Source organism: Lytechinus pictus, chromosome 8 (genome assembly GCF_037042905.1).
Source record: "Lytechinus pictus isolate F3 Inbred chromosome 8, Lp3.0, whole genome shotgun sequence".
Classification (NCBI taxonomy): Eukaryota; Metazoa; Echinodermata; class Echinoidea; order Temnopleuroida; family Toxopneustidae; genus Lytechinus; species Lytechinus pictus.
The window spans coordinates 21,838,079-21,863,904 of NC_087252.1; the positions used below are offsets into that span (position 1 = coordinate 21,838,079).

The 25,826-nt window shown below is 36.6% G+C and overlaps 2 protein-coding genes across 4 annotated transcripts in view; one reads left to right on the forward strand and one right to left on the reverse strand.

The window, feature by feature from the left end:
- Positions 1-20,106, forward strand: part of LOC129266231 (protein sax-3-like) — a 77,194-nt gene extending 57,088 nt beyond the window's left edge. The window contains exons 9-24 of the mRNA XM_054904065.2: positions 1,610-1,737; positions 3,006-3,206; positions 4,033-4,248; positions 4,804-4,907; positions 5,134-5,356; positions 5,918-6,214; positions 7,224-7,409; positions 8,211-8,247; positions 9,200-9,294; positions 9,693-9,815; positions 10,236-10,371; positions 10,823-11,223; positions 11,646-12,470; positions 13,583-13,687; positions 15,185-15,346; positions 16,451-20,106. Coding sequence (XP_054760040.2) covers positions 1,610-1,737; positions 3,006-3,206; positions 4,033-4,248; positions 4,804-4,907; positions 5,134-5,356; positions 5,918-6,214; positions 7,224-7,409; positions 8,211-8,247; positions 9,200-9,294; positions 9,693-9,815; positions 10,236-10,371; positions 10,823-11,223; positions 11,646-12,470; positions 13,583-13,687; positions 15,185-15,346; positions 16,451-16,488 — 3,277 coding nt within the window. The 3' untranslated portion in view covers positions 16,489-20,106. The remainder of the gene's footprint in view (positions 1-1,609; positions 1,738-3,005; positions 3,207-4,032; positions 4,249-4,803; positions 4,908-5,133; positions 5,357-5,917; positions 6,215-7,223; positions 7,410-8,210; positions 8,248-9,199; positions 9,295-9,692; positions 9,816-10,235; positions 10,372-10,822; positions 11,224-11,645; positions 12,471-13,582; positions 13,688-15,184; positions 15,347-16,450) is intronic.
- Positions 15,765-25,826, reverse strand: part of LOC129266720 (neurotrimin-like) — a 31,824-nt gene continuing 21,762 nt past the window's right edge. For 2 of the 3 annotated variants that reach the window (XM_064103764.1, XM_064103765.1), the window contains exons 8-12: positions 24,656-24,807; positions 23,722-23,917; positions 22,873-22,920; positions 21,503-21,689; positions 16,742-19,291 (exon numbers count right to left, since the gene is read on the reverse strand). In XM_064103764.1, coding sequence (XP_063959834.1) covers positions 21,547-21,689; positions 22,873-22,920; positions 23,722-23,917; positions 24,656-24,807 — 539 coding nt within the window. In that variant the 3' untranslated portion in view covers positions 16,742-19,291; positions 21,503-21,546. Of the gene's footprint in view, positions 16,485-16,741; positions 19,292-21,502; positions 21,690-22,872; positions 22,921-23,721; positions 23,918-24,655; positions 24,808-25,826 lie in introns of those variants that run through there. The other variant, XR_010294455.1, reaches the window with a different exon arrangement.

Consider the following 25,826-nt stretch of genomic DNA (forward strand, 5'->3'; position numbering starts at 1 on the left):
AGGAATAGCATTCGTAATTCAACCACTGCGTGGTATCTGAAGGAAGGCCTGTTAATGATACATTTCTTTATAATCTTTTGATGATATGAATAAGAAAGACTTCCTGTAAAGCTTTTTGTACTTTCCGTCCTAGTCCAATGAAAAATATCACAATGTATGCATTTTGTACCTCGTGTGCTCATTCTTACAACAAATCGTGCAAGAGTTGAAAGAGAATTTCTCCTCTCTACTTCAATATTTTCCACTTCGTTGCTTATCGTCTGCCATAAATTGCATTAAGAACCAATATATTTTTTTCATCACCACTTTTTTCTAGCCTTTCAGAATCAAATAAAAAAAAAAGGGCTGAATACAATCTTTAAAGAAAGTGGGTGGGAAATGAAATACAGCTACATGTAGGAGCAAGAAATGGGGAATTTCTGAGAACTATTATTCTGTCATTATTCACCCAAGACTGCACATTTATGGCTGCTGTGCGAACGTAAGTTGATTAAAAGAATTTGTGGGTACAAATGGCATGTTTTCCTTTGCTAGTGTGGTCTTGACGGGAAAATAAAAAAGCAGTCTGTAATATACCTTACTAATGAGATGACTGCCACGTACTTTACTCTAACCCTTTCAGTGCCATCACATTACAAAAACATGTACATGTATGTAGTGGTGTGAATTTTGCGCTAGTGGGTGGAAGAGTTAAAGCTTTCATTAGCAGAATGGAACGTAGAGAGTGATTCAGTAAAAGTCAAATTATTTTTAAAAAGCTTTAGTCAAATAAAAACCTTGAAGTTAATATCATCTCCCTTTGAATTGATATTCTTATACAAAATATTAAACTGCAATGCTCTGCTGAAAGTGCATATCACACATAAGTCTGCGGCCCACTTTTTAAGAGCAAGTTGTCAATGGCGTTGGCTAAGAAACTAGGGTGACTTGACTGCTCGTTGCTTGAATACTGCACAAAAAGTGGAGATCCGATGACCTGACTAATATTTCTTTAAAGTGCTTAGAGGTGTGATAAACACTTTATAAAAGCAGATTGTTATGGTAATAATATTAATAATAATATTATTATTATTACCATTATTACTTTTATCATTATTACTATTATCGTTATTATTATTATTATCATTATTACTATTATTATTATTATCATTATTATTGATAGTACTATTGTTTATTAATATTGTGATTAGTATCATTATTGTTTTTATTCTTATTATTGGGTCTCTTGCGCTTTTAAATAGGCGGCATTATACTACACAGCGAACAATCACTTTTACTGTTCATATGGCAAGTGTTAATTCACTTCACTATGGCACCTTGCACTGATTCTCAGAATGTCATCATTTCGGGATGGTTCATGATGTCGGTGCAAGAACGCTGTTAAAACAACACCATCGCGTATCGCACATGAGCAAAAATGCTCGTAGCAGCATGCGTAAGCACATTGTGTAAGGGCGTTTCTGCACCGATGGGGTGCATGAAAATGGTGTGCTAAGGGCATTCTTGCACTGAAACGACAAGCCTTGGCCTTGTTGAAAGGGGTTATTCTTCAAGTTTCAAGACTTATTAAGCCCTTTACTCCATTCCTGAATTTTTTATCTTCTTTCAGAGTATCGATGGATGGATCGGGAACCCTCAAGTTCTCTTCCTTGACTCCAGACGATGCAGGGCATTACACCTGCAGCGCCGCTAACAGCGTCGGAGCAACAAGATGGTCGGCAACACTCCAAGTCATAAGTAAGTCAATATTTTATTCTAAAAATCTCATTCAAAATTTTCTGTTTTGCTCCATATAATCATGCTAGTTGCATCATTTGAATAATAGAGCAATTACTATACTAATTGTGTCTATTTTTACTTTTATAATTTTGCGTCTCAATTGTGACATATTATTTTATTTTTTAAACAAGTGCACACTTAGTTACCAAGAATACATAGCATTTCCATTTATTTTGATATAGGATAATAGAGTGTAGTGGATTTAACTGCCTTGCTCACGGGCACAGGTGCTGCAGCAGGGGATCGAAATCCAGACTTTCTAACACAAGAATAATTGCAAAATTGAGTGTATTTTACCAAACGTATGATTTTCTGACGAGGATCACGGGATCATTTCCAGTACTTGTGCTTGAATGAAGCGTACCAGCGTCATAAAATTTGAACAAAATATTTCTAACAATATACACAATGCAGTTGAACATATATATTTTTATTGTTACCAGTTTGGAGAACATGATCAGTAACCTTAAAGATATATACCAGTTGTGGTAATGATCCCAAAATGAGTTTGAACAGAATCCAATAAAATGACCATTCAGGTGTTTGTATAAATTAAAAATATGTGCCAAATGACTCTGGAAGAAAATGTGTAATTACCGAGAAATAAGCATGGAATTCCATCAAATTTCAGGTATTTTTCATTGGTTTTCAGCAAAGATTTTGTTATTTTACAAAGATAAGTTTACATTTATGTTCTAGATCCATGATAATATAGTGACAATTAACCCTGATTTAATAGATTTTCTCGTGAAATAATTGTTTGCTGCAACTACTTTATTTTACCTTAAAACAAACAGGGCAACTTACCTAGCCTCAACTTGTACAGTAAATTATTTTTAGTCATCTTAAGTAGATGTGAATACCTAGATATAATTGATCTTCTGTTGTACATTTTCTTTCTCTCAAAAAACTAAATTATGAGTATAATCACTTTGCAAATGGATATACTGAAAATGATAGATATGAAATAAAACATCTCCGAATACTCCAAAGTATCAATATCCAACACCCAGTTGGCCTATACATTAATAGAAAATTGATACTTTTGTTTCTAGAAGCAAATGAATCCGTAGAGCAATTATGGCATATGTACTGTTAAATCAGAATGAGCGAAGCATGATATACCGAAATATAAACCTAGCATGTTATTACAGCTAAAAGAATTACCTTTATATCAGTTATTTCAGTTTATAATACTAAGAATAATTATCTTACATATTTTACAGGGAGAGCTTTTGCAGAAACGGAGCAGACGCACGAAGCTCCGAGTGTAACACAACTACCTCAAGCCCCAGGGTTTCCTATTATTGATAACATCACCAGGACAACCATGAGGCTTACCTGGCCTAGCGCCAGACCTCTCACAGACAGGCCAGTGTCACTGACTGGTTACAGAGTGGAGTATTTTACTCCAGATAGAATAACAGGTGAGTGGAACTGGAATCAGCCGCTAGTAGGAAGAAAAGGGGCACTTTTATTAAATAATATTGGCACATTTCTGGCAAACAGGCACTTTTTATCAAAAAAAGGAACGCTTTCCTATATAAAGGAGGCATTTATCCTATATGTAATGGATATGTTTCTTATTGTGGGGCGTCTTGGTCTAGTGGTTACAACACTCGTCTTTCAATCAGAGGGACGTGGGTTCGAACCCCAGCCATGGCGTGTTTTCCTTCAGCAAGAAATGTACCCACATTGTGCTGCACTCGACCCAGGTGAGGTGAATGGGTACCGGTAGGATTTATTCCTCGAACGCTTTAGCGCCTATGTGGCGGCTCAGCTACAGCCGGGATAATAATTATGATACCAAGTATCAAGCGCAGCAGAGTATATGCAATTATAGTAGCTGCGCTATATAAATGGACCATATTATGTAAAAGGAGCCCTTATTTCAAAGTTTCTTTTGTGAATTACCTAAATTGCGTTAGTACATGGGCACAATTCCTTTGGAAGGGGAGGCTCATTCTTCATGGAAAAAAAATCTTAAAAAATATATGTAGAATTATTATATCCCAATGCCTTAAGTGATATGCAGTTGATGGGAATGGTTACTAATTATTAGTTGAAGAATTAGACATTGATTTCGGTTGATTTTTCATACTGTCATTATTTCACTTTGTAAAAGTATGAGATTGAGTACAAAATTCAGGAACGTTGCCAGTTTTGGGGGCAAAAAAGATACATTTTTATCCTAGGAAAGCATCAGTGTCAATTTTATGAATTACTTATACCTCAACCCTTATTGATTCCCAGGGTGGACCGTCGCTGCTGAAAAGATCCAAGGAAATTCCTTCGAGGTGCGGAACTTGGAATCCGGCTTCACCTACGTCTTCATGGTGCGGGGGATCAACGGGCAGGGGTACGGCCCTCCCAGCCCGGTCAGTATCGCAGCGAACACCCTGACCGGGACTCATCGTGAGCTACCGGGCCCTAATGTAGAACCAGGGGTCACCACACCAGCTAATGAAGGTGAGAGACGATCAACTATCCAGCATGTTGTTTTTTGTACGATTCAATTGATTTACTGGATATTATATGTTGTGGGAATGATATTGCTAGCACTCAGAAACATCCGTTTGAAGTGCGCTATAAAGGTTGCATATTATTGTTATTTGTTATTGTAATTATTATTATTTTATTATTATCATTATTACAATCTAAAATATATCAGAACAAAATTCAAACCATGATAATAAACGATATATGTTCATATAATAATATAAAAAGTTATTAAAGTTATATTGCTAGGGGCATCTGTAAAAAAGTATAGATCTTTTGAACTGAATTCCTTTAAAACATTTCACAGATAACAATGAAGCAATCAATAACTTGCATTAACATCCAACATAATGTATACCCTCATTGCTCTTTACATGTATGTCAAAATTTGCTCTTAAATTTCACTGTGAGGGTAAAATCTCTTTTGTAAGTAGCAGTGGTCAAATACGAGTTGGTGCGATTTCCAGAGCATCTAACACAACCAATTCTCACCCTGAATTTTCTTTTCTTGTCTTTGTGCCACAGGAGCTGAAAGCAGGGATATCCTCCAAGACAAGTTGGATAACTGCGGGGTGTTCATCAAGAGAGTTCAGGTTCTAGGAACTCAAGCGATCAACGTTACTTGGCAGGTAAAACATCTTTGACATAATACCCGTCACTCCTGAAGGTTTAACCAGGGAAGAAGGAATAAATGTACATGTAGAGGCCCCGCGGTGCACTGTAATATATTTCCTGGGTACTCTTCAGAAGACGGCAAAATCAGACTTACCAAAGGTTTTGTTTCATCTATCCATGAACACATTTGCTTTAATGGAAATCAAACTCACACCTAATGATTGATTTATTCTCTTGCAGATTGTTCGTAACGGTGATTACATCGACGGCTACTACCTCAAAGTGACCCCCCAGGTCAAGACTCCGGGTATCTTCGAGATGAACAGGGTGGTCAACGATAAGACGGCAGTCCAGGGTGGCCTCCAGCCGTGGACGGAGTACGCCATCACGATCCAGCCGTACCACGGGGCATGGCATCGGGGCAGGGAAAGCAGGAAGGTTGTTATAAAGACAGCGCAAGATGGTGAGCTGGGGAACATATGTGATGTAATTTGTAATTCACAAAGCCTGAAAATGGTATTAGAAGGTGACAGTGGACTAATCTGTCAAGTTTAAATCATTTTTTTTTTAAATTCCATTTCATATTCCAAATTCATTAAACAGTTTGCAACTTATTACTAACAAAAGACAACGCAGTGAGTACAGGTCAAAGAGAGTACTCTCGGCCCAAAGTTTTTAGCAGAGAAGAAAGTGAGAAACATTGTTTCTTCCCTTGTCCAGTTCGGACATCTCCTATGAATCTTTTGGTTAAATTATGAAACTATAGAGTGCCCAGCGGTCATTTGACATTCAAAAGGTAGGATACAGTCATACCAATCGACCCAACTTCAAATGACTGTCATTGGTAATAACATAATAGATTTTGTCTGGCTCGAGGAGGTTTTACTGATGTTACTCTTACATGGCTCTTCATGAAATTGACAAATTCGTAGATTTTAGAGAATGTTGCACTTGTCATTGCACATTTCAAAATATGAAATTGGAAAACTCATGCTAACCCATGCATAATCTTGTCTTTCTGTAGTTCCGAAAGCACCACCCAACTCAATCAAAGCCCGTCAGAACGGTTCCACCTCCATCAAAGTCAGCTGGCGCCCTCCGGCAGCCAATCAGGTGCCAGGGATCATCGCTGGCTACCACGTCTTCTGCCTCAGTGAAAACCCCCCTCACCACCCGAACATCACCACCAGGAATAACAGGACGCTGGAGGTCGCGGTCCCTAACCTCCGACCCGGCGCACAGTACGGGGTCAAGGTGGCGGCGTATACGATCGCGGGGATGGGACCGTTCAGCGATATCGTCTATGTCACCCTTCCTCCAGGTAAAATGTTATTAATTTTTCTGTAATCTCTTCAACATATGATGTAATGACAACCCTACATCAGACCTGCCAACCAGTACGTTTTTGGCATATTTAGTATGTCTTTGCAACCAAAATATGGCAGTACTTTTTTCTTTTAAAAATACGTTTTTGTATAAAAAAAAATATAATAATATTTTTTTTTCTTATCGTAATTTATTGAGAAAAATCATCTCTATATGTCTCTATTTCATAAAACTTACACAAATATGGTTATTAGATCAATGTAATTTCAGGTAACTTGGTTTTTTTTCAATTATTTTGTTAAAACCAGGGTGAGATATACACATGTTTAAATGTTTTTTTTTTCATTTGCAAGAGCAGTGCGCATTTTAGCTTGCATGCAGCTTGAGCGCCGCAATGAGTGAATGCGCCACGCATTTTATTATGAAATACACTCTTTTGGGGAAAAATACACTTTTTTTATCATAGAATACAATTTTTAATTCCCAGAGGTTGGCAGGTCTGCTACATGGGCATTTGGTATGTGAATGGACTTCATTTCCATTTAGAAGCGGCTAATCATTGAAAAATTGTATTCAGTAGTTCATGAGGAATCACTTGATGAATTTTGAGATTACCTCTAGACACATTGAAACAGAATATGAAAGGATCTGTATTGTTATTTTTACAGTTTTACTATATTGCTTTTTGAACAATAAAGTGATGCAAAGCAACTACTAAAGGCGGCTTTAATAACATATCATGAGCGTGCTCTCTATCACGAATTATGTCTGGCACCATCATGTCACACTTCGCCATCAACTTCATCATCATCGTCGTCGTTACCATCAATACCATTTTTATCACAACTACATGTACCACAATCACCTTCACCATCACCACTACCAACAACAACAACTTCATGATCAACACCACCGCTATCATCATCACCATCATCACCATTACCATCACCACCTCCTCCATCACCACCACCATCATTCTCATCATCTTCATCCTATTATTCCAGGTCCAGATGACCCAGAGAAGCGAGGTGGTAACGGGGATCGAGACTCTGTCGGTGGAGGAATGGACATCCTCTCGGAGCCGTGGTTCTATGCAGCTGTAGCCCTCGCCCTCCTCTTTGTCATCACATCGATATTCCTCCTCTTCTGGCGGCGGCACAAGAAGAAGCCTTGCTCGCCCGTTGGAAATGGTAGGTCATTTTTAGCCTTGGCGGTCGCGGTCAATTTTCATAGTACTTAACTTGTTATAGAAATCTTTTTTTCATTACAGGGTTCACAGCCCATCAGGGAAATTATTTTACTTTTTTCCAGTCAGGGAAAAATCAGGGAAATTTGATCGGCAAAAAGTCGAAAGCACGCTAGTCAGTCTGACTATGGTATCTTTTGTTACATATCAAAACAACATCCATTGAATGATTGGTTATGGAGTATGGTTGTATGGGGAGAAGGGAGGCCATTACATGCCTGTGTAATAGTACTAATTAGTTTTGATTTATTGTTTTTATATTGAAATTCATGTAATTCACTGCAACAACTTAGAAAACTTGCTAAACTGGGAATGTCTTTGAATAATTATCAGGGAATTTTCAAACTTCATCAGGGAAAAATCAGGGAATTGTGTTTTCTTTCAATGAAAAAAAGTCTTATGGAATTTATACAAATTACAATTATCTTGTATCATCCAATGTTTGTCATTTAAAAAAAGAATCCATTAATTTCAATTAAAAGATGCCCAACCCCCATGTACCTCTATCCTTACTTCATTTCACGAACCTCTCATGTGATATTTATAAAGCTTTACAGCTTTTCATATGAACCCTAAACAAACATTAATCATTTCCAGAAGGTCCCAGATACAAGGGGTCAGACTTCCTATATATACTTTATAGAATTGCCGTGCAGTTTTGTATTTGATCGATTTCAATTACTTTTAAAGGTTGTGAAAGGTCTTTTATTAATCTAACTTTGTTTTATTTGTTTTTTATCTGCAGTTATAATAAGCAAGGACAATGTTACAGTGCAAAATATGTAAGTATAAATCTTTTCCTTGTTTGTTAGTCCAGCATGATTGCAATTTTATCCAAGTTAATTTTTTGTGAATGTACTATTGCAACATGATTTCATGTTTTGTAAATACTAGTAACAATCAGAACTTATAATTATTCATGAATTCTATTAGAAGAAGTTACATGTATATATTCAGTTTTTTAGAATTTAATTTTGATTTGTATCATTTTCTTTTGAAGCTCTACCCCCCCCCCTCACTCTCTTGATCTGTCTTAGGCTTTTCACACTGTACTTTTTTTACCTTAACCCCGGGAAATTGGTGGGGCTAAGGGGGGGGCCTTAGCCCCACCAATTTTCCGAGGTTAATCTTAGCCTACTTCGTTTTCACACTACATTTTAGCAAAGTGGGCTAGCACGGTAAATAGTACGGTACTATCTTACCCTGCAAAAAAGCAGGGTTAGCCGGCTTATTGCGGTGCTAAGAGATGCAGTGTGAAATAAAACTGGGCTAAGAAAAAAAAGTGGGGCTAAGCAATAGCCAATCACAGAAGTCGAAATTGCACGTTAATCACGCTCTGTATGGTAAAATCATCAATATTCATGAGCTGTGGGATAGTCCGGTGTTGAGGCGTTAACCCCGGCTAAGCAGATAGTATGGGGTTAAGAAAGACAGTGTGAATCCCAAAAAATATAGTATGGTGTTAAGGATAGTATGGGGTTAAGGAAATGCAATGTGAAAAGCATATCTGTAATTATCTCTCATTAAGTTCTTAGGACTCGGTCAAAGATTAAATCATATTAATTAGAAAGTTCTCCCTCTCATTAGTAAGTTTTCATGACTTGTTAAAAGATCATTTCATATATAACTTTGGACATGTTAGAAATATATTGGTTTGTAATTCCTTTCACTGCCTCTGTCTCTTTTTCTCTCTGCATGTGCGAGTTTAATTGTTATTTTCACTCTGTTTTATAGGAACGCAAGACCCACACAACTGAATGGGAATGCTCATACGGAGGGGGAGGCAACATGGACGTCAAATGGTCCCCCACACTCACATAACCATCAAGGTAAACATTATAGTTATGAAATAGTTTATCTTATCCAGAAATGTCTGATGTTTGGATGTTTCTGGTTACAAAAAACAACCCAGAATAGTAATGTTAATAGTCAGTGTTAGTAGCATGTAGTAGTTGTGATGGAGGTGATAATATCAGTAGTAGAAAAAGAAAATGTCACAGTGGAATTAGTTTTTGAAGTAGAAATAAGGTAGAAGAAGAAGAAGAAGGAGAAGAAGAAGAAGAAAAAGAAAGAAGAAGGAAAGAAGAAGGGGAAGAAGAAGAAGAAAGGGAGGAGGAAGGAGAGAATTGATAGGCTGTAAAGTATTAGCAGTCATTTAAGTATCACTTATGAATCAGATTCCGGTGACTTTTACATTTCTTTTTTCTTCAATGATATTTTTCGACAGGTTGTATGGGTAACTGCTGCACAGGTAACGGATCCTCAGGAGACGACACATTAGAAAAGAACAAGCCCCCTCCGTCTAAGTGGCCCAACGGTGCCCCACCCGTCTGGCTTCAAGAAGTATATAGTAAGTTGTAGAAGAATGCAAACAAAGAAGAAAAACAAACATATATATCCACTTTGTGAGCTTAAGATGTCTCCCATACCCCAGCCCATTTTGAAGTAGTTCAGCATTTTTAAAGATATCATTTCTGCCCTCATTAAACCTGTACTAGTTTTCTTTGTCAAATTATTTCTGATTTTCATGTATAATATTTTGAATTATGTCTCTATAAAAACCTGGATATTCACCATCGTCATATTAGTATATTTATGAATGTACATGTAATGGCACAGAGGTCATAGTCCTGCGCACATTTCTAATCATATCTTAGCATATTTTGCAGTTTTATTCAGAGGTAAATAGATGTTTAATTCATGAAGATATATAAGTTAAAATGTAAACATGATAGATATTTTAATAAATTCTCTTTTTATCTTTTGTTAGATCCAAAATATCCATCGCATTTACAAAGTCAGGTGAGCAAAGAAACGCATCTCACACATGATAGTCAGAGCAGCTCAGGATTCGGTTCTTCCTTCCCTACTCTGAGCACATTCCATGGAATGATGATGCATCCGAGGTAAGTTTCCTTCTTCAAATCTTCCATCCTTCATTCCTTCTTTCTATCCTTCTGTCAATCTCACACGTGGTAGTCGGAGCAGCTCAGGATTTGGTTCTTTCTTCCCTACTCTGAGCACATTCCATGGAATGATGTTGTATCCGATAAGTTTCCATTTTCAAATCTTCCATCCTTCATTCTTTCTATCTTTCCTTCTATCCTGTCAATCTCACACATGATAATCAGAGCAGCTCAGGATTCGGTTCATCCTTCCCTACTCTGAGCACGTTCCATGGAATGATGATGCATCCAAGATAAGTTTCCCTCTATCCCTCATTCCTTCTTTCCTAGAATAATAGGTGCATATTTTCCCAATGCAAATTCAATTCAGGTAGTCCTAGTACAAAGTCTGAGTTCATCCCGTACTTCAGTCATTAACAGGTTAATTTTCCCTTCATGCCATGTTTTACAGTTCACCTGAGTATGCCGTGGTTGAAAACGAAGCCGAGATGGATGAGGAGTTGAGCGTCCACGCCGGCAGCACCCTTCCCATCATCCCCAGCCCCGGTTCCGGCCGCCCTCCGCCCCAGTACAACCACCATCTCCACTTCCCGCACCACCAGATCTCAGACGACCCCGAACCCTACGCCTCGGCGACCCTCGTCCAGCCTCCTAACATGCGGGAGTACCCCGCCCGACGACAAAACTGCAGTGATAATAGTTCGGAGTGGTCCGGCTCGTGGCAGTCGTCAAACAGGGATGGGCGTCGCCCTGGTAGGATGGTGAAGCCCGGTGGACACGGTGGTAGCGGGCATGGTAGTCCTAGAGGGTGGCACGGCCCTTTTGATGGCCCTCCAGCAGTTCCTGACAGAGGTAGGACGATCTTAGATGGCAGCATTATTTGGCTAGAAATTTTTTTGACAAACTTTGTGTTTTTAAGATATTTTTTTTCAGAAAAAGAGAGTAAATCTATATGCAAAAAAAATCTGTTGTGTTATTCTCTTAGGGTAATTTCTTGTTACTAAAATTTAGATACACGTTTTATGTAAAACTCTGCTAATCATGGAAAAAAAAAAAGTGAAAAGGAAAGAAGAAAACAGAAAATAATGTACACTTCAGTATACAGCAGCTAAGTTGACTTATTTTTTGAGACCATGGTTCTAATACAGTAACAGTGTGGTTAAACTGGAAAATCATACAAAACCCACCTTTGCTTACGATAGATGAGAATACTACAGGAAATAAAGCTGTAACAATCTCATTCTGATAAAAAGATGTGTTTTATTCGATTTTAGATATGGGTTACTCCGACCAAGGGAGCCAATACTCCAGATGCAGCGCAGCAAACAAACGATGTAGACATCCTCACCCCACCACACCCGGTAGACAAACTCAAAGAAACTGGGCGGAGTTCCTTCCGCCTCCCCCCGAGCAGCCCCCAACAGACATGGACTCACCCGGGGGATCGTTGCCCCCTTCTCATCCAGGGTCCATCAAGTCTTCCTTCTATCGGAGGGGCAGTAGCCCGAATCAGCACGCCCAGGCGTACGTCCAGATCAACCCAGGGGCGTGCGAGGATTGCGAGGCAGCGGCGGTGGCGCAACAGCATTATCCTCCGGTACCACCAAGGAACCACCAACAGAGTCCACTCTTGAACCAGCCACTCTCCGGAAACAACTCTCCGGTACCCATCTACCCGCCGCCGCTTCTACCCCAGCAACCTTGCAGGACGGAGATCCCTGGCCCTGGTTCACATTTCCAGCCCATCAGCTCTTCGCTCAGTCCTCCCCCCGGCGATAGCCCCAGCCACAAAAGGGGTGTCCATAAACTGATAAAGACCCCACCCCCAGTGCCCAGCACCGGCAGCGGGAACATGACACCGGAACTCGGTGGGTGCTCTAAGCAAACTGTCATACCGTTACAATCGGGGCTGGGGAGCCCGGGAAGGGGGCCGCAGCACATGCAGCAACAGTCAATAGCACCGCAAAGAGTGTTTGAGGACCCAAGGCATGCCCAGATTGGGCAAGAATTGCTCAAATATATGACCAGGAATGAACTGGAAGCAATGTCGGATGATACTCCTTATGCACCTATGGAAATGACCCTTAAAAATACAGAAGGTACAAATGCGACTGTTTCTTCCCACTCATTTAATCTCATACTTTAAACAGCATGTTCTGTTACATATACTTGTTTCCACTTCATATACACTTTCTACATTTGATCTGATGTTTTTTAGTTTAGTTAGTGCATATATTCCATTAGCTATACAGTGCGTCCCACGAAAAAAGAAACCCGTTTTCAGAGATAGATTTCACAATTATTAAATATGTTCTTACTATAAATTGATACTCATGGCAAGAGTGGAATGTCATCTCAAATTTGAAATCAACAGCTGAGCAAACTGTTCATGCATGGCAGATTACAAACAATAAATATTGAGACATAACAGAAACGATTTTCGCAGAAACTTGTGTGTGAATCTGAATCCTTTCTCATTACAGGGATCAGTGAGAGAACCTTAACAAAGAATACAAAACAATGCTAATGAGCCAATCGTCGAATAAGCACTCGAACCAATCTTTATCTGTGCAACCTGGTCTTGACATTAGAATTTCAAATTTGTCTTGCTCATTGATGCGTGAAGTGTTTGTCTCATGTTAGGTATCAGAATAAAGAGGAGTAATTGAATTACATGATTATGTAAATGAAATATAATTTATTTGCCTTTGAAGAAAAAAGACATGGGAATCCCGGTTTTCTTTTTTCTGGGACGCACTTTATAATAGAGATTTCTAGTTTGTTCTGTTCAGAAGAGAACTCTTGCAATTGATGTCACAATATAATCAGCAAACCCTAGATTGTAAATGCTTAGTTTGAAATGGCTAAATTACATACAGTAGAGAATGAGGTTCTCTAGTTTATGATCAAAGGGTATTAGAAAATCTATGCCATTATGATTTTCTGTTGTGGGCTCCATTTCATAAAAAGTTATGATAGCAACTTTTGCTGGAATGTCAATTGCCATGACAACAGTGAAAACTCTGCTTCCTGATTGGCTCTTCGAATAAGAGATGCTAATCATACCAACTCTTTTATGAAATGGGGGCCCTTCTGTCTGCATGCAATATAATCAATTCTCCTCTCTTACCTGTTCCACCCCTTGCCTCCCCTCCCCCTTCTGCCACGCCCCTCTCGCTTCCCTCTTCCAACCCTGCTGTCCCTCTTACAGGGTCAAACTCCGCCGTCCACCCCTCCTTAGGCGAGATAGAGACCACCGAACTGAACAGTTTGGATAGTAAGGATAGGGACATGGAAACAGCGAGTAACTGCACAGGTGAGTATGCATACCAGTGAGGTCACGCCCATGCACCCAAATCTTCCACTGGTATTGGGGTTATTACCCCTACCAATTCCTACACTCCCTATCTTTCGTATAGGCATGTGATATATTAGCACTTGAATGGTAGATTCGAGTGTCACCCTCTTACCCCCTCTCTTCATAGATAGTGGATTTATTACCCCCTTTCCTGTGCTGGGGTGCCTACCTATTTATATTCCATTACTCCTTATCCATGATTTAGTAGTATCATATTGGCATGATCTTGTTTTGTACCCCATCGCAGAATCTTTAATATAATACTCTGCTTTATTTTAGGAGCTTTCCTTCTCTTTAAAATATATTGGCATTTTATTACCTCTTCGCTGTCCTTTGTATACCATTTTAAAATCTTGTTATGCTTTTCCATTTTAGAAAAAAAAAATATTAGCAACTACAAAACTTCCAAAGTATTTACCAGTCTTAATGAACTTTATAAAATAATAAGCATCTAAATTTTATTTCTGCCATTATCTGCCCCTGTACTCTGGAACTCTCTACCATTAAATATAAGAACTGCACCATCCTTCCCCATTTTTTAAATCAATGCTCAAAACTCACTTATTTTCAAAATATTATTTATAATGTTCAACATTATTTTGTTAAATATTGTAAGTTTTTATTTCATTTAGTTTGTAACTTTTATGTATTGATTTAATTTGTTCTAATTTGTATTATGTATTTAAGGCTTAGATTTATTGTGTAGTTTAAATAAGGGTTAATGCATAATTTAGTAATAAATATGTTTTGTAAAGCACATAGAGAGTCTATAGAGTCTTTTGACTATTATGTGCTATATAAATTTCAAATATTAAGTAGCAGTATTGATTCCAGACTTTGAATTTCACACTTCAGAATATTGAATTATTTATACCAACAAATGAGTGGCTGACAAGGAAAAACTTATTTTGTATTGCGACTCGCAAAACAATGGGTCACTTTTTTCTTGCAGAGAAGAATGATTAAATCCAAAGTATTTTCTTTCATATACAAACAATTATTTGGAGTTGTTGAACCAATAGGTCAATTCACCTCGGTGTTTAATTTTATCATTTTATTTACTCTGTAAACAATTTATTTTGCATTGTAAATATCAGAAGACTACCCCTAGTTTGAAACAATTTTATAAAACCACTGAGCAAATTATTTCCCCCAAAAAAGAAGAACAAGCACCCCCAAAAATATTATAAAGTGACAAAACGTTAGTATATATTTTTCTGTTGCATAAGTTGTACCCAGTTTATGTATAAATTACTTCCAGAAATTAAAAAAAAAATTCTGGAAGTGTACATGTATATTGTGTGTGTGATTTATTTTCTGTTCATGTAGTACTGCTTTTAGTACATGAAAATTGTTGTGCGTAATACCTTTGCGGTGCCTCTGAGCTGACAATATCGTCATCATTATCATTGTCATCATTATTGTTATGATCATTATCATTTACCATTAATTCAGGGTCAATGTTAGCTTATGGAAGCAGCAGCAACGGAAGCAGACGGAACAGTGTGGGTAGTAGCAGTTCGGACGGGTCTTTCTTTGCCGAGACAGACTTCGCCAGTGCTGTAGCGGCAGCAGCACACAATGCTGGCATGTCCGTATTACAGAGAGATACACCACGTAAGACAGTTTGTACATTATTTGTTTGACCCACACTTGTAAGTTCTGTTACGGAGTCAAATTTGCCTAGGAAAAGTGCCTCTGATTTTCAATTAATTTGACTCTGAATTTCAATTAATTTTACTCTGAGTAGTGCCAGCTGGGAGTCATTTCCATTCCTAATTATAGTGACTCAGATTTTGAATTAATTTGACTCAGAATGGTGTATTAGCTAACTCAGAATCAAATCACTTTGTCTCGAAATAGAGTCGACTCCCAGCTGTCCCATTCTGGCCTGAATTGGACTCCCCAGACATAAGAATATACAACCTGTTCATTAGCTTTCACACTTATTCTCAATCATATTCAAAATGCGATTTTAATTTCAAATTGGTACTTATTTGCAACAGGAAAAAAAAATGGCCAGATCGTTGCATAGTTTGCATTCAGTACCATGACTGGGATTTATCATATAAAGCCTACATATATGTAGTTTGGCTTTTTTTTTTAGGCAGAAATTTTTAATACACATTGTAAATGACAGATCTTGGGGAATACATCAATGCCATTAATTATTTCCTACATTTGGCAATATACTGTATATAGCATTGCTTGAATTTAGGACATCTTCATTTGACAATGCATTGCAGTTCCAATAATTCAATAGTAGTTGCATTATTGTTTAGCATCTGCATGTCGCAATTGAAAATGCATTTACACTCCAAATACTTTCAAATTAATTTCGAAGGTGTTATGAAATCATCCATTATAAATACAAGCACAATAGTCCCAATTATTGTTAGAATATAACCTGTAAATGTGAATAAACAGCTTTAAAGTTATAATAAAAATGCAATGAATAAAAATAGTTGCAAGTATGAATGTTAATAAATAAAATTTGAATTTTTACATTATCATTTTAAATAAATAACAAATTGTAAGATAAACTAATGTTAGTAAAATGTAATAAGAACGTTGTCAGAAATAAAGTGCCAAAGCCACTCTGTAAAGCACTCTATTATATTAATGAAACTTTTAGAAACAAATCCCCCATTGTTGTGAAGAGTTTTGTCTAAAAAATTTACTTATTCCCTGTTTTTCTCTCTTCTTTTTTTCTTCCAACAGTTTCAAGTCAACATCTGCTTAGAGAAGACACAGTCTGATTAAAGAAAAGAAAGATGGAAAATATTGTACTTTGATCAGAGTTTGAGAGGTGGAAGAAAAAAAAACTACAGTACATTTAGATAAATAAAGTTTGTAAATGGCAAGTTTATATTATTAAATAGTGTACATAAAACATGAATTATAACAAAAATATGAATGAATTTGTCAATGACAATCGCTTTTTTATTTTCATTTTTTTTCTGTCACAAAAAAACAGCTGTGCCTGCTTTGCTATTATTGTTTTCTGATGTATTTATTTGCATATTATATGTTTCAGTTGCCATGGTTTATTTAGAATTGGGCACTTTGTCAGAGCAGCGTGTTTTCCGCAGGAATCCTACAAGCGGCTTCTCGTTACCAATCCCACACTTATCATAGACAAATAACGGGGAACACGGGAAGCCGCTATGAAAGACGCATGATGCCTGTATATTGGGTTCCTGCTGAACAGCACAAGAGTTTGACAATTTGCTTTGATATAATTTGACCATTACCAAAGTGGTCAAGAAAGGTTTAGTTTGTTTGCAAGGCTTGTATTTTTCCAAGGGAAAATGTCGAGTTGAAGGAACGAAGAATGTGATTTTGAAGTGGGTTTACATATCTCGTTGATAAACATTACAGAGCAGAGATAAAGAATGATTCACTAGTAAATCTAAATGTGCTTGATATAGAAATATTTTCATATTCTAATTTTAAAATCAAAATCAACAGATCAGAATTAAAGTCTTAAGCATTTATTTTCAAATGTGAATTTCTATTGTTTAGATTCAGGGGTATATAGTTATTCAGTGATTCCACTTGTTTCAGTATTGACATTACATATATGTTTAAGTTTATAATAATAATGGGATTTGTATAGCGCAAGTATCCACCTTGCTAGGTGCTCAAGGCGCTCAACATGTTGATGAAGATAACTCTTTAGTAACTCTTATTTGATTGGTCAGTGGCATTTGTTATGGTTTTTTTTACAAACTGATAATTATCAATTTATATTCAATGCTAAAGTGTAGATGCAAATGATACCAGCTGTAAATAAAAAAAATATAAGAAAAGTTAAGATTTTTATTGAAGGGTCAACTGATTGCATCTAAAAAAATTCCCTTATGTAATTTGGGACAAGACAAAAGATATTTTTAATTTTGTATTTATAAATAAGATATATATTGATTAAATAAGGTAAAAAGAGGGGAAATTTTGTAAGTAATTCAGTATTGAATTATGTCATATCTGAACAGATTTTTACTTTCCTTTTGTTTAATCTGTAGAAAATAATATATTTACTTTTATTTTATGAGCTTGATGTCACCAATGCAATAAAACTACTTTAGATATATAACATCGTACAGATGACAAACTAGCATATAAGCGTGTATAGAGCAATACAAGCACAGAAAAATTTGATATTTATGATAATTATCATAGCCTAAGTAAAAGTCATACACTTCAAATTGATAGATATTTCTTCATAAACCTTTTGTGCATAATACATTTATATCAAGAATACGACTCCTGGGCCCCTGTCTTACAAAGATTTGCGATTGATCCAATCAACCTCAACTATGGAAAGCCAGCAACGCCCACATCTAAAATGCATGTTTGTTCAAACAAAAATTGAGATTTTTTTTTTTTTTTGACAATTTTTGGTGTGTTCGTTTTTGTTTACAAAGGACGTATGCAAATTTGCTGTAGAAAAAAATTGTGACACCGATGGATTTCCATAGAGTTATGATTGATATGATTGATCCGATCAACCTCAACTGTATGGAAATCAATCAATGTCAGTATTTTCTACACAAAATTTTAACAGTGTCCTTTGTTAACAAAGAGAAGCATACCGAATTTTAAAGAAAACAATGAATGAACAAAACATGCAATTTAGATGTTGACGTTGCTGGCTTTCCATAGTTGTGGTTGATCAAATCAATTGTAACTCTTCATAAGACGGGCCTGGACTCTAGCCATTACACTAATCTTTGCATTCAATCTCTAGCTGTCCAGTCAGGATCATTGTTGCATGCATAGTTTATTCAAAATACAGAGCAGGAACCAATCAGGAGTGCTCTTTCATATTTGTGCTCCCATGCCCAGGTTTGCCACTAATAATAATCAGGATAATATATCCTTATATAGAACATACTATATAGTCAGCTAACATCTCTTTGCGTTCCCAATAATAATTTTTTTTTCTGATTTGCTATCAAATGCAAGATAATTAGAGATTGATGTTGGCAAAGTTGTGTCAAGTGTGGAGAGCCGACAGTTATGGAGAAAAAAAATTATTGTTTTGTGGTTTTATTTGAGTTTACCATTTTTGTAACAATAACTAGCATCAGCAATATGTTTTTGTGAAGTTCGACATGGCAACTTATGGTTAAATGGAATATTCTAACAAAAGGGTGAGTCACGATTTTTATAGTGTCATAGTATTAGGAGTGTACGTTTGGAGGTTGCGTTCTGGTAGGAAAGACAAATATGGCGACTATCAATTCTGCATTAAGTTAATTTTGCATTTTATATTGAAGAATTTTACAGGTGCATGGAATTCCTTTTATCGAGACACTTCAAAATTATTGATTTGGAATTTCATACATCATTTGGAGAATAGTTTGTTTACTTTGTATATTACTGCTGTAAACCAAAGGATTTTAGAAGCTAAATTCCAGTCAGAAATGTCAAAAATATGTTGTGGATAAACAATCAAAGCTCAAACCTGGGGCCATTTCATCAACATCTGTCATCTGCCACGTCAGATCCAACAACCTCTTGATTTTGATTGGCCAGAAAGCGCAGTTCCCATGGTAACTGTTGGATTAAACAGACTTTGCTGGATAAAACATCTTACAAGTCTTTGCAATGCCCTATTTTTTCAAAACTGGTCAAAGTACCCCATGTACCATATCTAGGGTAACATTGAACAGAAATATGCAATCTGTGTTGGTGTCACTGGCATATATTTGTGCTTGATCAAATCAATCTTAATTTTTGTGAGAAAGGCCCCTATACTCATTGCTATATGAGGTGCCCTAGTTGTAAATCCACTTATTTCTGAAGAGCTACAAGGTGTAAGTCCTTGCCTGACATACACCATTGTTCATCAAAATATCAAATGACTGGTTTTTATGCCTTTGAACTAGAGTTGATTCTTTTTTTCCACTAGATTCCATATGATTACCACCGTTCAGAGTTTAAAATAGATATTTATGGATATTATATTAATTCTACAAAATATTGGAGGATGAAAGGTTATGGAGGCAGTTTATATTTATGTGAGTTGTATTTTTTTTGGTTCTTGCAAACAGATGTGCATACTTTTGTTATTGTTGCATTGTGCGGATTAAGACGCTTTATGCCCACATTTGGAAATGGGAAAGACAGTTGCACTTATGTGATTTAAAGAGCGTGTTTGCTCAGATGAGAATATTTTTGTGTTTTCTTTTTTTTTGTACATGAAAAATGTTGTTGAGTTGATTTATACTTAAGTGCAGTGATGTTTATGGACATAGCTTGTAAAAACGAAAATACTGAGATTTATAACTATTGGCTTGTAAGATGATTAAATCGCCCTGTTTATCTTAAACTATGTACAGGCTAAGGAAAATAAAATAAATAAAAACTTGTTTCTATTGTATTAGAAAGTTTTGGAGGATATTTACTTGTGTCTAATGGGGGGGGGGGGAGAGGAGAGGGGGAGAGAAAAGGAGAGGGGGAAGAAGGGGAGCGGAAAAGAGAGAGAGGGTGGAGTAAAGAGAGAGGGAGAAGGAGAAAGATAGAGAAAGAGGGGGAATTAAAGATTGAGAAAGGAAGAGAGAGAGGGAGGGAGAAGGGCTGGGGGGGAGGGGAAGCAGGAGAGGGCAGAGTTGAAGAACATGAAATTTCATAAACCTTTCATAACTTACTCAAACCTTTACATATGACTGGTGAGCCTTTAAAGCTCTGGTGTTGCATCTGCATCAGATTGATTATCGCTCACTTCCTTTCCCATCAAATTGAAATCCGATCCTTGAATTTTTTTTTTCTTAATAAGGGTTATTTAAATTGCCCTCCTGTTGTGTAATAATAACATGGAAATTTAACATAAGAAATGGTCACCAGTCTTGTATGACAATGGCCCTATTGCATAAAAGTTACTTTTTATGGTAACTTTGCCATCCAATGGTATCTTGCATGAAATCCATGATTTTGATCGACTGTAAAGCGTTGTTACAGTGGTAGTTACCATTGGAAGGTAAAGGAACCATAATGTAGTAACTTTTATGCAACAGAGCCCCGGTGGGTGCTATTAAATAAAGATGTTTGTATGTTACGAGAGACTTTAAGAACGACTGGTGATAACAATTTGAAGTGAATTATGCGCATCAAATTTTCGTTGGTGTGGATTTAGCCCCCCAAAAGAATTGTCAGTCGTTTGTAAAGTCCCTCGCAACTTTTGAACAGCTTTATGAAACACCCACCAGACTGCTTTACGAAATGGCCCCCAGTTGCAAGGATTTCTTGAAACTTCAAATGACAGTTTATGAACGAAAGTCCTTAATATGGCACATTTTCAGGTCAGAATATAAAAAAAAAAAAAAAATCAGCTAGCGCTCGCATTACTGATTTAGTCCTCGCAAAGTAATTAGTCTTGTTGCAAAAATAAAGCTAAGTTCTACTTAAAACTTTAGACAAGGACTAATATATAACAGCTTTTTAATAGATCTTCCAGCTGCCAGCTAGTTTACTCCCTCACTGAGAACAATCTTGGTGCCAGTCTCCCCCCCCCCCCCCGCCCGCCATGAATTCCGATTGACACCCATGATCTTCCAAAGGGCTCAAGTGGGTTGACTTACTTATAACTAAAAAAGAGACTTTTTTCATTTTTCTTTTTCTTTTCTCATGAATGGATTCATTTGAGTTAGTCAGCCCACACCTTGAAACATCCATATAAAGCGCCCTATAAATGTTATAATCATTAATAATAAGAGAGTAATAATAACAAATGTTTAAAAGAGAGTATCATCATCATGGAGGACATACCAAATTCGTCTTGAACCTTGTATACATCTTCCAGCACCAGAGATCTAACCACAGAGCCACGCTCCATGGAACATGGTGACGATGATGGCAACAAGACAGTATGTGAGGATTGGTGAACCATATCCTTGATGACAGGAATGCGATGACAAAGCGATGGCAGTCGGGATCTCAGAATTCACATGTTCTTCTAAAAAGCAGAAGGTATAGATAGAAAAAAAAGGTAAATTAAAAATTCGTCCACTGCCAACTCATCCACTCACCACATGGTCTACTTTCATTTAGTCTAATGCCATTCCGTCTAACAACCATTTGGTCTATTTTGTCCAATCATCACTTCGTCTAATCACCATTTTGTCTATGACCATTTCGTCTCATAACCACTTGGTCTAATATCCATTTCATTTTCATTCATTTTGCACAATTTCGGTAAAGGTTCGGTAAACTTCATTGAAACTTTTAAAAAGAAACGTTCATTTTTATAATCAATTATACAGTTGAGGCCAGAAGCATACGTATACCCAGGAAATTAAAAAAACAGTTGACACTTGCCAAACGTAAAATTTACTGTATCTCATAAAATATTTGTGCTATCATGACGAATTTGAAATCAAACAAATGAGTATGTCATGCCCCTTGATCACATTGCTTTGTCATCAGGAGCTGAAAAATATTTAGGTGTCATTTTTCCCCAAAAATCTTCATATTTTAGACAAATTAAAAATAAAACTTGACAAAAACATTACATATTTGTGGTCATTACTTCTAAGCACAAACATTTCAGATACACTTTTCGTTCAGTGGTGACATATGATAGAAAATGCAGTATAAATCATAAATTTGACACTTAAGATATTTCTATGAAACGATGATTGAAAATATAATAAAGAATAGAATACATCTGGCACGAATTTTCCTTTTTTTTCTTCAAAGAAAATTTCACCCGAAATATACTTTAATCCCAACGGCATCCCAATCATGTGAAAGAGCTTAATACGCTCTTTCGTTTGATACCAAGTTCGTCATGGTAGTTTTTACATTTTTGAAGATGAAAATAAGAAATTTTAAAGTAAAATTTATGATTTTTTTTACGATTTACGATTTTTTTCACTGAATTCCATGGGTGTATGTAAACTTTTGGCCTTAACTGTAGTGTCCACAGGGGCAGCGCCTTAGTATTTTGATGTGGGGTTGGTGGTGTCCTTTCCCAATCTCTTTTGCAATACTTGAAAAATCATAGCTTCCCCCACCCCCTCCATCCCTGTAGCGAAGCCCCTGTCTTCAATAATTTAAATCACCAATATTTTCTATTAGAAAGTGTTAATCGTAATTTGACTTGTGCAATCTGCTACTCATAAACCCATAAAACTTACCGCCCTTTCTCTTGTCAGTAGTAGAATCCTCATCGGTTGATGCGTCCGCTGATTGTTTGAACCGAGAAAGAAAAAAATATATGAAATAATTAAAAAAAATTATATGACATTTTGTTTAATTGGTCATATCCATTTGAAAAACCATATAGATTCACGTGCATCCCAGGTAGACTTTGAAAAGATGGAAAGGGGTAAATTATCCCTTAAGAGGGCCGAGGAGTTGGAGCGATTTTTATAAGGGGGGGGGGGGGGTGACTGTCACTCTGTCGCTTTTCCACAAGTTTCACCTTCTGCATCTTTAGAGTGTATCACATACGTAGCTATGTGTTAAATATCCACTTTGAATAGCGCCAGCTTGCGTCTTGTACTGCCCAAACAGTTTTCATATACCCAGAGTACATTTCGCTGATGATTATAGTCTTGCAATACATAATCTGTAGAATAATACCATTATATCTTTATTTTTTTACAACATTCCTGCAATAAACATGATGCTAAGGAGAGAAGAAAAAAACGCACATTGTCTCCAAATATTTTTGCGTAAAGATCAACTAACCAACATAATTTATACAAATTTTTAAAACATTTTTATTAGTTTATCAAATCTTTGAAGTCCGTCTTCCAGCATTGGTTTCTATTTGAGACTCCACACTGTACAATATCCCACTTTATAGGAAAAACTCCCTTAAGTTTTACTGCATGCGCAAATTGCATCTCTATTTATGAAAAACCGTACAATTGATCCAAGAATAGCAATGTCTTTCAATAAACACATGTTCATAGGCAAAAGCATACGCATCTACAATAGAACTAAACGTGACAAGAATTGAAAGGGCGGGTATTGCTTACATAGAGATGTGTTGAAAACAAGTCTAGCGCCCTCTCCGTTGCCTAACGAATTCCTTCCAAACAGGACAAGCTCGTAGGTTGTCCCTGCGTAGAGATCTCGAAGGACGTGTGATATGTCTTCAGAACCAGAAGAGACTGGAACCACCCCTTGGTACCATTGAGAATGGGTTTGGTTTCCGAAGATGACGTCGGTATTCTGTTACATTTGGAGGACAAAATGATTTTTAGTCACTATTCGAAAAGGTTAAATAGGCATCTCGGAGCATGCCATGTACATAGTAAAAAAAAAAGCACGTTGTTTAAGCCTGTCACTCTAACAAGTTGTTTAAACTTTATTTTGAAATTGTTTAGACTTTTTAAACAGCTTGTTAAAAGGTTTAAACAGTTGTTTTAAAAAGTTTACACAGTAGTTGTTAGAGTGACGGGCTAAAACAACGTTCTTAAAATTTTAAACAGCATCTCTACAGTGTAGATCTTGACATAATCCTTGTCCATTTACAGGTTATTTTGATTGAGGGAGGGGCTTACGACCCGAAGACGGCGTCCTTTTTTCCATTGAAATGATAGTCTATCAGAGACTTACTAGAGCCAGGCCTTTCTACAAAAAACTTTCAGCTTATCAAAACAAGTTTTTTAAGAGTTCAAAGGTCACCATCTTAAAAAAAATGGATTAATGCAATAAATAAAAAAAAATAATATATAAATAAATATATAAATAAACAATGAAATAAACAACTTGATAAATAATTAAAAGAATAAATATATATATAAGCAAACTAATTAATTATATCTAAAAAAATTTTTTTTTTAATGGCAGCAGAAAAGATGTAAAAATGTTACCACCATAGAAGCAAATAAAGAAAAAATAGGGCAAGTGACCTTGGGGCAAGTTCGACTGACCCCCTGGATCTGCCCCTGAATATGTTAGACATACCGGCCTATGCAGAGGGCGATAGGACACAATAAATTCGTCGATGCTCAGATATGTGCCGTATGTTGTGACGATATTTGGAGACCATACAAGCTCGTATGCATGGCGACGTAGCCCGGTCACTGAGCTGAGGATTGTCGGTCTCATAGGCTTCCCTGGAATTGAAATAATGATAATAATAACATCCTGTTTTAACTAGGGTAGCCACTTGAATTCCGAAAACTGTTCTCCCAGCAGGCCCTGCTCAACAATGACCCCCCGATTTCACACGGCTACCTTGAATACTGAAAATGAATGATCACATTAAGATAAGCTTGATAATTATATATAAAAATATATATAGTTTTAATGACAGCAAAAAAGATGTAAAAATGTTACAATAGTTGATAAGATTGCCAGCGGAATCGACAAGTTTCAACATACTGTTGGGGTGTTCCTGGACTTCTCCAAGGCTTTTGATACCATTAATCATGAAATTTTATTACACAAACTTAATTACAATGGAGTCAGGGGAATAGCCTTGGAGTGGTTCAGGAACTACCTAGACAATAGAAAACAATTTGTCTCTGTAGAAACTTTTAACTCCGACACAAAACTTGTTACTTGTGGGGTTCCGCAAGGCTCTTATTTTGGGTCCCCTACTTTTTCTTATATACATAAATGATTTTTGTAAGTCCTCCAATAATTTATCCTTTATTCTGTTTGCTGACGATTCTAATATTTTTTCTCCCATAAGGATCCACGCCATTTGCTTGCCATCATTAATCACGAACTAGTACATGTTTCTGAATGGATCAAAGCTAATAAACTATCCCTGAATCTCCAAAAAACAAATTATATGCTCTTTAGTAATATCATAGATGAACTTCCAGGTAATATCAATTTCGAAAATACTAATTTACAAAGAGTTGGCAGTACTAAATTTCTTGGGGTAACTATTGATAATAATCTTTCCTGGAAAGAACACGTAGATCACATTTGTAAACTTATTTCGAGAAATATTGGTATTATAAACAAAGTAAAATTTTTCTTCCCCACTCATATACTACTTAATTTGTATTCAACTTTGATCCTGCCTCATTTAAACTTCGGTATAACGGCATGGGGGAATTGTGCTGACTGCCTCCTGAACAAAATTTTACTTTTGCAGAAAAAGTTTATTCGTATTATTTGT